The following is a 16174-nucleotide window of genomic DNA, read 5'->3' on the forward strand; positions in this document are numbered from 1 at the left end:
TCGACGAAGTACACTGCTGAGGGGAGCAGCAGGCGGGTCAGGAGAGGTCTGCCGCGCCATGTGGATCTCCTCCAGGGCAGGCAGGGATCGAACTCATGCTGTAGTGACTTAAGCTTCTTAGTGCTGTGCTTTAACTCACTGCACCACCAGAGAGGGCCCAGATACTCTGAATTTATATGAAAACTACATTCATCAAAGAATGATGAATAATAATGACAGAACTGAAAAAATGGCCCAGATTTTTGCTATTCAAAGACTAATATAGACACACTGCCACGTACTATGTCACATGGGTGACACACAATATATGGGGATCAGGTCATCTGCAGTGTTTTAAAACCTTAACATTTGGAAGGATTTCCAAATCACACCCTAAGTCACTTGAGCTAGCATGATTAATGCTTTTGGGATTCTGATCTAATACAAAGAAATCCTTTTAAGTGGTAGTACTATTTTACCCACCACACATATACAAATGCCCAAAGGCTTTCACAACCAACTCATTACTGTTTTTCTAGGGAAACTGTCACAGGCATCTAGAAGGAAGCTCCACTTGTTTCCAAAACAGAAGTGATATAATTTTAAGGTCAAGTCCATAGCCATGCAAATTATTTCCTTCCAACAGGTGCATGGAGAAGAGAACTTTTTTAAAGGGCTTGCATCTTTCTAAAGACAGGGCCATGATCCCTTTATTTCACAACCCAGGCAAGAATGAACACCCCGCATGACCTTTTTAACTCAAATTCAGCTGCAAGCAGAAAAATGCTCTGTTAACAGAGAGCAGATTTTGATACAGGGAAGCAAAGATGTATAAATTCATGTGACCATCTTAAATAACCATTTATAATGGAGACTGATTTTATTTCACCTCAGAGGAGAAAATGTGAAATACTATGCATAGGGATTACATCTTATTTAATCTTATTTGCCATTCCCATTTCTCAGCCTTGGCACTAATGATATTTTGGGCCAGATAATTCCTTGTTGTGGACCTGTCCTGTGTGCTGCTGCCTCCTGATCTCCACCTGCAAGATGGTGGACACCCCTCCCTCAGTCACGCTGATCCAAATTGTCTCCAGACATTGTCAAATGTATCTAGAAATGCTCCCAACTGAGAAACACTGTTGTAAGGTGAGTCTGAATTCTAGCTTTCACAGCTAAGACAGTAACCAATCTGCTTCCCAGACATAGGCTGTGAACTAAACAGGTTCGCTTTCTCCTTCCTGAATATGGGGTCAGAAAATCACCATTGATAATCCTTATCTTTGTCCCTCATGCCCCTTCAGTTGCAGGGTTTCTAAAGTTCTTCAGTAAGCGAACCACAACACCGTGAGGCCACAATTTCAGATCACTTTGGAAAATAACCAATGTATGTGTAGGAAGAAGCATGTTGTAGAATCCAGGAGACTGTTCTGCTACAAAAACGTCTTAAAAAAAATAAAAAGCTGACATTTTCATATGAAGCGCTCTTCATATAAAAACTTTGTACTTTGTACCAACAGCACACACCCCAATCTTGTTCCTCCACTGCAGTAACTTCCCAGATACACTATGGAACACATCTCAGAGGGGCCAAAGGACCCCTAACAGTTCAATGCTTTTAGAAAAGATGACTCAGTCTCTGGCCAAGTATGCTATTTTGTCCAAGATCTCCCTAAGCAAACTGTCCGCAGGCAGCCTCCAGAGGACGTGAAGGTCACCACACTCCCCAGGCAAAGGGAGCTGCCTGCACACCATTTCCCAAAAGGCAGAGGAAAAAAAATCACTTAGTAATGGGTCCCTAGGGCTGTGGAGACAAGCACACGAAGGGGAAAAAAGCTGCTAGCATGTCACTTCCAACGTGCAAAGAGTGAAGGGCTTTGCTATACAGCCACTGTATGGATGAGCAGGTATAGCCTTTATTAGATACCCAACTGCTGAGCGAACAAATCCTTGCATATTCTTGTTTACTTCTAAGCAGATCCCATTAAGCACTGGGCACTTGGCTTGATTACTCCCTGGATCAAAGTTAAATTAAATTACCCAATAAGCCTCTTTCCAGAGAGAGACACACACAGACTGACTCACCTTCCAGAAGCTATCCACTTTGCCATACACAAGGGACTGGTTCTGCCTTTTGATTTCATTAATGTGGTGGATGTCGCTGGAATTCAGGTGCTGCTCAACCACAAATCCCAGAAAGCTGTTGTCTGGGGTATGAGCTGATGTGGAAAGGAAAAGAACAGGGTGATTACTGTTGAAATCAGCAAAAAAGAACAACAAATACACATTTAACACAAGCTATTTCATACACAATTAAATGTTTTCGTTTTACCCTGTGCTTTCTTAACTGGTAGGGGTGAGGGACTGTGTGCTCCCAACAAACCTTCAGAAGAGTAATTCTCTCCAAGATGTATTAATCTGATTCAGATTCTACTCTTTTTAGCAGAAAATACCCTTGTCTAAAGGCATTAAGCGATGTACACCTCCTCCTGTTTCTTCAGCACAAGGCCACTGACTCCTGACTGAAACGCTATCATTTGGGTATTATCAATTAATGGCTAGAAACATGTAGGCAGCCAGGCTAAGTGGATTATTTTCCGAAGGGGTTAGAGATGCTGTTGATGGGTCCCACACATTCTAATGTACTCACTATCCAATTGGGTGATAGGGGGCAAAGTTAAGCAAATCCCTCCTCAAAGAATTATACACTAATTAAAGAGTTGCATGTTAGGGGATAATACTAAAGTGAAGGACCGAATGGAGACAAAGATGAACACAATAAAAATACTAAGAAGCTCGTTGGGATGCCAAGCCCTATAAAGAACAGTGTCCAGTCCACAGGATAGACTGGTCTGGAAGAGAGAGACATTTTCCTCAGGATGTCTTTCATCACTGGAGTTCTATAACACCTCTACTTTAACATTGACCATGGGGAAATAAAGCCACACCTTCTTCAAACAGTTGTCTCCAGTGCCTGTCATTATAAAAGGGATTTCACCAGAAGGGAACAATGAGAAAACAATTCTCTCTTGATGAATAAAGGAACTTCTCAGTTTTTTCAGGAAACGAGCCCCACTGTTATGTGAAGCAACTACTCTGCTTGACTCTGACCTGATCAGAAGAGTTATAAACAACTCAAATGGAAAGATACTCAGTATTCAGTCAAATGCACACTCTGTGGCTGCAACCATATTCATTCACCAGGTAGGTGGTCAACAAATGCAGAAAGTTAGTTCCTTTGTCTTGTTCTTATTTTCTTGGGGCTCTGGAGCCCTTCACAGGCAAGCAGCCAGCACAGAGACACTTTAAAATGGGAAGGGGTGTGTCTGTAGCAAGGCCTAGGAATCTGAAGCCCAGGGCACTCATTCTCATCACTCTACTCAGAAGAGGAAGAAGGGAACTGCAGAGATGAATGGGCTGTATAAATACTGCGTTATCACCATCTAGTCCCCCAGGCCTTTGCCTAATGGGGGTGACAGCACGAGGAGATAATAGGGTTGTGACTGGGGAGTTACATTAGGTCTGGCCAATCTGTTATTTCATTTCTGTGTTTCTTGAACAAGTGCCCAGAGGCAATGGCAATGGCTGCAGTTGGCTGGAAAGTAAATTACTGAATAAATTCTACTGCCAATGAGAGGCAATGGCTGGGTTTTTTTTGCTGTTGTTGTTCCCTTTTAAGGGGGTGAGGGTTAGGAAAGGATTTGAAGGAGTATGGGAGAAGGGAAGAAAGGCTGTGTGCATTATAATGTCAATAAAGTGATTTAAAATACCTTTGTAAAACTTTTGTTTAACTGTAAAAATGGTGAAAGAGAAACTGACACTTTAAACCTTGAGATCATGTATGCTATCTTCAGAAAACTATGCTTTAGGTATGTGATTCTGAGAATTAGTTAGCTTTTCCTTATGTGGGTATTTCTTTTAAAAAATGAAGTAACTTGTAGCATCTAAAACACCTGCCAGGTCTTATTTCATATTGTAATAAGATATACTCAAAATTAAATGATCAACTTCCCCCCCTCCAAATCTTACACATCAAAGAAAAAAATTTACACATCTATTTTTTGTGTCAAAGCTTTCTTTAGCTTTAGCTTAAGCAAGGAGAGGCAGGGGAAGTAAATGATGTATTCAAAAATCTTGGGAAGACTGGCGGACTTGTGCTGCATTATGCCTATAATTTGGTACTAAATCAATGCTGACACTGTGTGAGGAATAAATTATGCACTCAAGCTCTCCTCTAAGTTTTCATCTAAACACGATTACAATTACAACTCTGCTCTCTCTTCTGGAGACATCAACATGGGGACTGACAACCTACCAATGCGGTTAAAGGACCACAGGTGGGATTTCAGGAGTGACAGAGGTAGTCCTTCCAAATGGAAATGAGACAGCCACATGGCAGGAACATGGGTCAGAACCCAACAGGTGACACTGAACGTGGCTCCAGACTTAGAATTGGAAACACTCGGGGTTGCTTGGCTTCTCAGCTCCAGTCACTTTGCAGGGGATTCATGAGTCCACGGTAACTAAGGGCACAGTGTGGACTGCTTCCAAGGAGCTGACCAGCAGCTGGATGTCGCCTGCCCAGTAACAGCCTGGGCCTGCACACAAGCATTCCTGAAGTTTTAATAATAAATCAAAAGCCATGAGTACAAGCTGGTTCACTCTACAATTCATTTGGGTGGCGGTTTAACCTTAGACCCACTTCTACCTTTTACTCTTCTTTAAGATGGGAGCACTGATTTGAGCTGTGTTAGGTTTTCGGAGAGTAGGTATTTACACCTCAAGGTAAATCTAAAAAATCTCAAAAATAATACACAGGAAATCCTGTACTTTTGAAAAGCTCTGTCCCAGAAGATAAATGTGATTTGAACAAAGTGGTTGAGTTTTGACTGTGTACCAAATTCTATACTAAGAGCCTCATAGTGATTATTGCATTTTATCTTAACAATTTTTTAACATATTTTCTGAGAAGACAGTTACTTAAACTACCCATATCTACTCACTAGGAAATGGCAACTTTGGGATTCAGAATCTGACCAGGCAGTTGTAGAGTCCAAGTTCCTTAAAGCATTCTAACATACTGCCTTGTAATCCAAGTAATTTAGTTTCTGGGCTCTGTGAACTAAAGTGGTAAACATGCATCAAGGAAAATAATGCTTTCTGGTACACCAAAATAAACATGGCAGACACGAAATAGAAATTACTCACTACCTTAGTTCCTTGGACAATTCAAGCTATGTATATGTGGGACCAAGCTGATTTTTTTTTAACATGCTAAAAACTGAAGAGGATTTCCTAGAATAATGATCTTAAAATAACCTAGGATTTTTTTCTTATTAATAAAACATTATTTTAAGCCCTTTGGAAGCACCTATTTACAAATAATTACAAATCAGTTTGATGAGTTCAGTTTCCTGAGATCACAAGATGACTTCTTTTAAGGACTACTTACTACTAGTTTAGTTTGAATAACACACTCAATGACTAATGTTTCAGTGACCTCTTTAGATAAACTAGGCAGTAAGCTAAGTTTATGGATGGCAACATAAAGGTGAATTTCTGCCCTCATGGGTCTTACTACTGAGTACATGCGTTGTACATTATAAATATCAAGCATTAATAATACCCTCTTTTAAAATATAATTTTAATAAAGTTATATAAATTGACCCTTCTCTCAACTGCATAAATCTTCAAAGTCTGTTTTTTCTACCTTTAAGTATTAAATATCTCTAAATGCAAATATTTTTATCAAGTTGTCTGTCAGTGGGCCCTACAGAGCTGGGGATTCTAAGGCCACTGGGTTGCTCGGGGCAGAATCCCCAGGACCAGTCTGGGCTCCCTGCTCAGCATTCTAGCACCAAGTCCTAGAATGTCAATTTCTCAAAAATTCATCACAATCCATTCACTTTTCCTCCTCTTCACCTCTCTTTGTTCTGATCTCATCAATTCTTATTGAGATTTTTGCAATAAATAAGCTTTACTTTTCTCTAAACAGAAATGGTTTTATTGGTTTTCCTGGTTATAAGGAGAAATATATCCCCTGTATATAAGACTTATAGATAATAGAGCAAAACACAGGAAAGAAAATGTCACCTATCATCTTCCCACCTAGAATACTGTCACACTTTTCTTCTAGGCTTCTGTTATTATTATTTTTTTAATCTCAAATCAAAATTGGATCCCACTTACCTACTCTTTTGTGGACTTTTTTTTTTTTTTTTCAGTTATACAATGTGCCTTTGGGATCTCTCTAAGTTAATAACCACTTTTCATCACTGCTTGTTAAAGCATCCCAATAAGTCAATGCTGGAGCTCCTGCCATCAGATGTCCCTGGATTCTGGTCTGCTAGCATTTTTGTGGAACTAACCACCTACCCTGTTCCATGCAGGAGCTTGGACTGATGCCCATCTTACCTCTTGTCTCTCCCCAGCCCCCATGACTCCAAAGGACAGGCACATTACCCACAAGACTCCATCTGACCCAGGCTCAGGGATGGGTTTAATTGACAAGATCTACACTCACAGTTGCTCCATGACTTTCACTATCTTGGCATCTGGGTGCTCACTTGGGAACAGCCTTCTGAAAATTGTCAATCCAGAGACACCCAAAACCAAGAGAGGGAGAGTGAAGAATCTCAAGAAAGCTGATTTCAACAGTGCCCGTGACAAGAGCCAACAAACTACTGAGATCAAGCCAATTTCACAGAAATTCTAATATACCCTACCAAGAGACTTTTAGGATGTTTCCAATTCTTTACTATTTAAATCAACAGCATACATGATTACATCTCATAAACTCTGCACTGGAATCATAAATATCTCTCTACTACCACCCTGCACATCCTTTCTCTCTGCTCCCTATGGGTCACTTGGCAAAATATTATCCAAGCAAACATGTGACAACTTGATTATACAACTATAATCAGCCAAATGCCTCACCTAGGATCTATCCTCAAAACTTACCTCAGACCTAGCATTCAGTAAGTAATATACTGAATTGATAAATTAATATAACTTTTTATCTAGGTCACAAAGTTGGAAAGAGTGGAAACAAATCAGTGACACAGACTTTTACAATATTATCACAGGCTTCTAAAAGCTCACATTCAATATCAGGGCAGGCAGTGAGCACTTAGTCTGAGCCAAGCAATAACTTAGGCTTTAAGAACATACAGCTGAACAAGACAAACATGAATCAAGCTTTCTCCAGTGAGCTTATATTCATTCAACAGGAAGACAGCAATGAGAGTGAATGAAAAGTTCAATATTTTAATAAAAAGAAACGCCAACTTGTTTGGTGACCAATATTGAACTCCTGTTAAAGATATTGTGAATCATCTAAAGGTGAAGTGTCCTTTAATGCACTTTTTATAAAGATAGAATGAAAGAGAGAAAACAGAATGATCGAGACTACAAGCATATTGTTAATTGTAGAGCCTAGGTAGGTAGTTTCTATGTACATTCCTTTTAGTGTATTTGAAAAATACTGCAACAAAACAAGGAAGAATTTGGGCCACTATCATATTTGTGATGTTGGTGCTGATTCTGATGATGATCAAACTGAAAACCTTTATTGAAAAATAAAGTGAAGTTACACAGTAAGTAATCTGGTTTTAAAATTATATATAAATAGTAATGCCATATTTTGAAATTTTACCAAAACTGATTTTTTTCCCCCAAGTGGTTCCTCTTTGAGAGAGGAAGCTTGGGAAACAGGCTAGGGAAACTATTATATACAGTTGAGTTGAAAAGACGAGTGTCTGAACTGTTGACAGAAAGTACACCAGAGTAAATTTTTCAAGTGTCAAAAAGCAATTTAGGAGGGAATGGACTCCTCAGAAGAACATCACTCCTGAAGACCAAGACTCAGACTGAAGGAATTGCAAAGGTGATCCTATTACTCACTGGTCTGCAGAGAAGTAAAAGGCAAGAGTCCTCCTGGTCCAAGTTAAAAGCCATAAAAAGCAGTTTGAATCACAAATAGCTCCTCTGCTTGTCAAGTCCTAAAAATAAATTTGTACATGGAAGCAACTGATCCTTAGCTAAGCCAACAGGTTTGTCATTTGCATGAAAGGAAACTGACTCATTTTGAACATCCTCTTCTGATAGGCAAAATTTTTGGCCTATAAGCTACTATTCCAATCTAATGCAAATAAACATGGGTATGAGCCCCAAACCTTGGAGACACATGAAGAGTCAAAGCATCAATGACAATAACCAATATGGTTTGAACAACTCTTGAAAGACCAATTGTTTGAATAGGTCTCTGAAGACAAAGGTGAGTAGCATGAGGCCACTGGCCTCAGGAAGCATCTCTAATGTTCGGTCCCTACAACACTTCTTACCATTTTCTACATTGTTATATGGACAAAACAAAAACAAAAAACCCTGATCAATATCATTCAATTTATTTAAATCACTGTTTTCTGAATGCCCACTACATGCTAGTCATTTTTTAGGGACTAGGAGTTTTTATGATGCACAAAACAGACAACACCTCACTAATATACATACCTTGGTTTTCAAGGAAGGAAAAAAGAAAATATGCAAAAGTAAGTGAAGCATAAATGTTGGTGGTAATAGGAAACAAAATCAGGAAAGGGGCACAGAAAGAGAGAGAACTACATTTTAAAAGGTGGTGGGGCAGATTAAGTTGTCTCAAAGAAGAAACGTTTGAATTATCTCCTCAGTTGTATTTTGAGAAGAATATGACAAGTGCCCCCAGTTACAGGCCTCTAGTTCTCTCATATGTCCACTAGGAGTGATGGGTCAGCCCACACTTGTTCCCAGGAACACTGGGGAGGAAAAGTGGTGAGTCTGAAAGCTTTGTGTTCTAAAGCCCTGGTACTACAATGTATTTCAGTATATTTATTATTTACCACACACTGATCAAATGGGAAAAATCTGACTAGGAGCAATTTGCTGACTATCCAATTATAGAATTAGTTCTGTTCTGCTGGTCTAAGGGAGCAAACTAACACAGAGAACTATGGTCACCCACTGATTTCCAAGAGGTCAGAGGAATAGCTACTGAGTAGTAAGGTGAGAAGTAAGAACAAGTCCTGCTATCTAGCACTAAAGAGGATTTTCTTCCTTATGCAAATAAAGAAAATTGTACAGACAGTGCCAGAGAAAAAGATATGGTTTCTTTCTAAATGGCTGAGCCTGGAGGTCAGATGGTAGAGATCAGACTTCCCAGTTCAAAAAAGCCTGTATTTATTGCCTCACTATGGCCATTTCCTTAGTGTGGCACAGGGCAGTGGTTCTCCAAGTATGGTCCCTGGACCTGAAACTTGTTTGAAATGCAGATTTTGAACCTAGCCATATCTGTTGAATCAGAGATTCTAGGGATGGGGACAGCAGTCAATTTTAACAAGCCTTCCAGAAGATTTTTAATGTATATCTCTCAATTTAGAGAATCACTCACATTAGGGAAAGGAAGAACCATGGGATTGTGACAGTGCAGGCTTCAAAACCCAGCATTTCAGGTTATTTTAAACCTGTCCAAGATAGCAACTACACTTATATTTTAAAGCCTGATTCTTGAATAGCAGGGACTAAAGGAGATTATATATATCAAGGATAGATACAAAATCAGTGTTAGTCATTAAAGACTTGGCTTTCCTATGACCCTCTCTTCTATCCAATGCTAACCCTAACTTGATAAACTTCCACTTACGCTGATTAGCTCCTTTCCTACAGTCATTGAACAGGAAAGGCATTCTCTCCAATGCTTGCACAGCAGGTCCTCAAATAACATTTCTTAGTTCAACACCATTTCCGTATAACAACAATCCTGGTCAGTACTGAAAGATGACATTATTCAAGGACCTGCTTTTGTTATATGTCATTTCACTTAAGTCAGTTTCCAAAACCCTATCAATGAAGTTAAGTGAGGACTTAGGACTTACTGTACTGTGATTCTCAAAAGAGAGAGAACATTAGAAATGAACAAGTATTGTCAGCTGGAAAGACTAGAGAATTAAGTAACTTTACGTTAGGATTACATAAATGTCACAGTATGTGGCATTCAGGCATTCACTCTGCTGCACTGCTTTCCTTTCCATTAATTTGTCCAGGGAATGGGTTTTTGTCAGCTTTCTCTTTCTTCCTCTACTTCAGAACCTTCAACTCTAGCCCATGTCAGCTCCTCACTGTGAATAAGGGTGACAAGATCCTTGGTTTGCCAGGGATAGATGACCTTTCTAAGATGTAGCCCATTGGAAAACTGGGCAAGTTACAGGAGCACTGGCCACTATGAGGCAACACTTTAAGAAATATTTCCAGAAACGAGTGATTCTGCTTTTACTTCCATGGTCAACTTTTTTTCTGTTAGAGCTCTATTTTTGCTAACGTGTCTCATAAGCTTTTTACTCATAAAGAAGTAAGCTTCTGGAGAGCAGACACTCAAGTATCCCACAGAATCTGGCACCTGGTAGGCAGTTAGGAGACATGCACTAAACAAGTGGATAAAAATCAGCCACCAAGTAAGTATTCCAATCTAAGGCTTAAAACATGGACCCAGCAAATAAAATTGGCTTAGTCACTTCTTTTGCCTCTACTAAGGAACACTTTATAGAGATTTCGAAGAAAGGCTAGGGGTTAGAGGTAAAATGTGAGGATTCTAAACTAATACCTCCAGAATTCTCTGTATGTTCTTCACACACCTCCATTGTAGCTTCCTGTCTTTTCTGCCCCAAATTTTTACATGTACCAAGAAACAATGACTTTCCCAGGCTGACTATAATATAATCTGGGCACCCGGCGGACAAATTCTTACGTTCCTTCATACTAAGAATAAGAGTCAAAACACTGCAGGTACTCAAAAAATGAAGCAAATAAATAAAACTATATAAACAGGCTTTGTTTACAAAATAAGGAGGAGTTCTATAATAGCGACATGAATAGTGGGTTTGTAACAAACTTTCCAACTACAGGATTTAAATATATATCTGAGATGAAACATGGTCTGAAACTAGGAATGAAAAAAATCTGATAATCTCTGCTATTCGTATGTTCAGCTGTAGTCTCCACGGAAAATGCTCAATTAGATAAAATGTTTTACCACTGCTGATGTTTGTACATAGGCCAGATGACGTTGTAAAACAAAGAGTCATTCAAGCTAACTCAAGGAGCAAGACCTCAATGTCAGGGTCTTATTTTCCCCTATAAATGGATAAGCAAACACATTCTCTATTTTGTTTTTCTGCACAGGCAATTTCTTTCACTCATTTATTCAGAAAAATAAGGAGATTGACTTTAGGGTTTAGAACAAGCAGTGGGCACACTAAAGGCTACAGGCTGAAATAATGCCTAAATAGTCAAACTAAATCCCTGGGAAGTGCAGAAAATCAGCAATTAATTCTCAATATGAAAGAAAAAAAACTATTCCAAAGTTAATATAAATTAAGAAGTAGTCACTTGATGGACTTTAAAATATCCTTGGACATGGTGTCTTTAAAAGCAAGACCTTAAAAATATTGTGACATGGTAAGTAAAAACAAAAAGATACAACTATTAACAAATGAACTCATGTGGGGGAAAATGTTCATATTAGGGCATGAAAGCCTTTCTTCATGAGGAGAAGCTTTTCCTATTATTTGTAATAGGGTGACATTTCTTTTGAAATTTGATTGGAAAAATGGAGGAAGTCATTTGAATAGAGTCTTCAAGGAAAAAAAATACAATTTTGCTCTCAGAGTTATGTGAAGAAGGCAAGGTTGCAAAGAAATCTAGAAGCACCTTCAGAGACCCCAGGTTGCTGATAAGGCTGGGTCAGGCCCTGGGGGGGGGGGGGGGGGGGGGGAGATGCTGCGAAGTGTGGGAGGGGAGGAGGCCCAAAGCCAGAGGACCAAAAGTCAAGGTTCTTCTTGAATACTCTGCTATGGACTTGGGATCTGACTCCAAAGTAAGAAACCACAATGAGGAAGAATAGTTTGGTCCAAGCTGAGCTTTAAAGAGCTGGCTCTGGTGGCAGGAAGAATGCCTAGGGCCAGCTCAGGGTAGGTGCTAGAGTGTGGCTAAGCAGTCAAAGCAGGAGGAGAGCTTGCCTTGAGGGAGCAATCACTGGACTTATGAGCTTCCCGGAAAGTGCCGTCACTAGGCAGATCTAGTCAAGTGGACTTAGTGTTGACTAATCACTGGATCCCTGTAGAAGCTGCTTTGACAGCCCATGCTGACATACCAGAAAATGCTCTGCTACATACAAAATCCACACAGAGTATAATCCCAGGCAACTGCTGAAATTTGGGGTGGTTGGGGGGGGGAGACTTTTCAAAGAGTAGAAAATACCACCAATTTAGTGAAAAAATAAATTACAGAAGAAACAGAATCAATCTTACAGCGAAAAACAGACACTTAATATGTGAAAGCAAACACACTCTGGTTAGAAGCATCTCATTTCACTGCTCCATGGGCTCATCAATGTATGTTTCCTCTTGAGTGACTCTCCTACTCAGCCCTGACTGCACGTCCTTATCTCTCTCCACTTATGCAGGATTTTGCTAAAGCTCATCACTGAAGAAGACTGACTCCCCAAATACAACACTCTTTTCTGGGTTCTCCAAATTATTCACTGTACATCCTACCAATAGCAAACAGTCCAAGTATACCCTCAATTCATGTGCATATTTATACATCAAATATATGATTACTATCAGCTTGCATATTATTCACAGATTTGTTTCATTAAAAAAAGAATAAAAATGACTTTTTTTTAAATACCCAAAGGAATGATCTTCCCTTTTAGAACACTAGAATACACTAGAAAAGCCCATATTCACTCCAACAACAAAGGGAGAGAAGAGTCTCTGGGCAAAATCCAGCTGGACTGGACCCCAACCCCTTGTCAGGCAGGAAGGGACCCTCCCTTAGGATGTGGACAGGCTCTGGGAAGAAGGGAGTGATTTTTTGCTTCATATTCTCTAGCCTCAGCATATTGATGATCCTTGTCTTGCTCCACTATCTCATCAAAAGTTTTAAAATGCTGATTTTCGAGTTCTTTATTCCTTTTGCATTTATTAGCTATGATTTCTCTATGATTAACAACTTTCTCTCATCAAATACTTGATTATCTTTAAATGTAATTTGTGCTAGAAAGGCTGGACCAAAGCTGGATTCTTTTCATTATTTTTTCCCAGAGTAATGAAGTGATGTCTTAGAAACATAATTTTGTGGGATTGTTTGGGGGGACACTCTGGACTTACGGACTTCTTTTGGTTTGATTTTAGTCCACTTAAGTCTTAATTTTTTGATGTTCAAACACTTCCATTTTGGGTTCCATACCCTTTAATTCTGTCTTGTCTATCTTATCTAATTCTATTGATCTTAGCTTCCTTGCTTTCTGGCATAGCAAGATATTTACTGCCCAAAACCTGGAGTTGGCTATTTATCCTTTGTGTGAACATTAAGACTCAGAACCCTACTTAACTGAGGTTGAGAGGCAAGAGAGTAGTACCATTGCAAGCATGATCAGCAGATTGTAGGACCCAGCATGCCTTGTATATGTCAGTGTCCCTTTCCAGTGGAGCTTACAGATGTTACACAGGTCAGATTGCGGTGAGAAGCAGGGTCTGTGCATCTCACCACATACATAATCTGTCTGCCTACTCTCCTGGGGGTTTGTCTCTCAATGAACCTTTCTTTAACAACTGATTTCATTCACTGGACATCAATACCTAGAAGGAGGTTCCTTTATGTGGGAAAGCTATTTAAGGAATCTCACCTGAGTGCTAAGGATACCTATTACTACTGGAGTTGTTTTTACTTTTGATCCTTTTCAAAGTACATAGATAGGAAACATTTCCTTTTTAAGAAATGAGACAAATTCATGTTGACATTTCAAGCTGAAGATTACATAGTCTTGACTTAAATTCTTTAAGTATTCCTCTTTCCTTGTAAACTGAAATCTTGTTCCCATTGGTATACTTGTAATGGTTTCAGTAACAATAAAAGTATTTCCAGCATGAATGTATGGTCCAAAGTCAGCAGGAATAGCTGTTGGTGAGAGATTAACACTAACCTGGTATCACTGTGCTGTTCCATTTTTTTCAATCTGTTTTCAATTTTTAGTGATTGTGTTCTTACTTTTCTACTTAAGTTTATGAAATAGTTACAGTGTTCCAATATCAAAATAATGGGCTTCTATCAACCACTTTCTCTCCCTGACCCTGCAAATCCCTTCTTTAGGGGCAATCATTTTTATTTGTTTTATTATTTCCTTTGAAATCACAAGCAAAATGTGGCCTCCTTCATGGCACAGTGGTTAATGTTTCAGCATTATCAAGCTATCTGGACCACTGTGGCATGAGTTCACTTCCCAGCCAGGGAGCTGACTCACATGACACAGCAAACCTCTCCTGTCTCATCCACTGCTCCCCTCTGCAATTTATCAATCCAACTGTTCTGTTCCCCACTCTGTCTCTGGTGAATACTCTTACACCAACACCAAAGGCTTACACCGCAATCCTGATATGCATAAAAAATAAAAAGAAATCACAAGCAAAATCACTAACACATACATATTTCTCCTCTATACCCTTTTTTTCATAAAGACATAACTACAATTGGCTTTTCATCATTTAATGTATCCTAAACATCTTCATGCAGAGCAGTGGAGACCCTCCTTATCCCTTTTTCACAGTTGCAAAGAACTTCACTCTATCAGGAACCATGTTAAAACTCAGAGCAAATTATGAACATTTTTGGGTTAATTCCTGTTTGTTCTTATCACAATTATGTCATAATAAATAACCATGTGTGCATTATTTATAGTTTTTGCTTATGTATCTTTGGGGTAGACTCTAGATATGACCTGCTTAGTCCAAGGAAAGATGAATATGTAGTTTTGCTAGGTTGTGAAAATACCCTTCCACTAGAAGTAAAGAACTACTCTATCAAAAAAGAAGAGCATCTCACCATCAGAACAGGTATGCTAGCAAACTTTGGATTCTTGATAATCTGATACTTGGGACACTTGTGCAAATAAATTTTTATTACTGAGTGGGGTTAATATTTTTTCATATGTTTGGGACAATATACTTCTTTTTCTTAGGAACTATTAATAGTTTTTGCCCATTTTCCTGCTGGCGAGTACAAATTTTTCTAGTCAATTTTAGGATCACCTATGTTAGTGATGATAATGTTCAGTGATAAAATCTGCTTATGGTGTTATTATTAATGTTGTGTATCACTTTATATGTCATCTCATAAAATAATCACTGCTATTGTCAATGATGACACCAGTGATTAAGACAAGGTAAGATTTAATTATGGTTGGTGTTTAAAGGGTCAGTAAAATATGAAAGATTTTAAGTAACTCCATTTTTAAAAGGACAACTTTTTCTTTACAAAGTTTAATGCTGAAATAATTAAGATTAAATTATTTGGAAATTTTATGTGCAAAACCTCATTCCTCATCAGTAACCTAGTGGATACTGAACAGCATCTGGGTGGTAGGAACACATTTAGTATTTAGTGCCTTCCGATCCAAAGTCTACCCAAACTCCTTTCCCAAATTGTTTCAAGGGATACTACATATTGAACATTTTCCTCCAGAACATTTCTAAGGGATTCCACACAATGATCACTTGATCTTTTAATCTCAATTTAAAAAAAAAACCACAGTCCTTCCCAAGGGCAAGGTTTAATGCACACAGCATTGCAGCTATGGGCCCTTAGATCACAACCCACCGCATTTCTCTTCCCAACTCTCTCCTTGGTGGCATTTGGAAAGTAGAGGTGAACATTAATATACTCACGGAACATGGTATAGAACTGCTGTGGGTTCAGATTCCACTTGCCCCAGGGCGTCTTGTGGCCTTTTGACTGGGCATAGTTAGCATGGTTAAACTCTGGTTCGGTGCCAAATGAATCCAGGACTCGGAGCATACACCTGAAAGAGAAAAATACTGTCAGTAAAACTATAACCTTTGGCCCCAAGGCTCACAGAGTAAAGCTCTAACTCCTCTACAGAGACTTCCAAATGAAGACAAATCCTTTTCATTAATAATTTCACTGGGGGGCCCTCCCTGGTGGTGTAGCAGATTAAAGCACTGCACTAAGATGCTAAAGCCACTTCAGCATGAGTTCGATCTCTGCCTGTCCCGGAGGAGACCACATGGTGTGGCAGACCTCTCCTGACCTGCCCGCTGCTCCCCTCAGCAAGCAGTGTACTTTGTCGATCTGCCTGTT

The 16174-nt window shown here is 39.3% G+C and overlaps 1 protein-coding gene across 2 annotated transcripts in view; it reads right to left on the reverse strand.

The window, feature by feature from the left end:
* MGAT5 (mannosyl (alpha-1,6-)-glycoprotein beta-1,6-N-acetyl-glucosaminyltransferase) overlaps window positions 1-16174 on the reverse strand; it is a 311378-nt gene that overhangs the window by 77865 nt on the left and 217339 nt on the right. For both annotated transcript variants that reach the window (XM_004674702.2, XM_012728964.1), the window contains exons 11-12: window positions 15742-15875; window positions 2068-2201 (exon numbers count right to left, since the gene is read on the reverse strand). In XM_004674702.2, the coding sequence (XP_004674759.1) occupies window positions 2068-2201; window positions 15742-15875 (268 nt within the window). The remainder of the gene's footprint in view (window positions 1-2067; window positions 2202-15741; window positions 15876-16174) is intronic.

This window comes from Condylura cristata, unplaced genomic scaffold (genome assembly GCF_000260355.1).
Source record: "Condylura cristata isolate star-nosed mole 26May11 unplaced genomic scaffold, ConCri1.0 scaffold00002, whole genome shotgun sequence".
Lineage (NCBI taxonomy): Eukaryota > Metazoa > Chordata > Mammalia > Eulipotyphla > Talpidae > Condylura > Condylura cristata.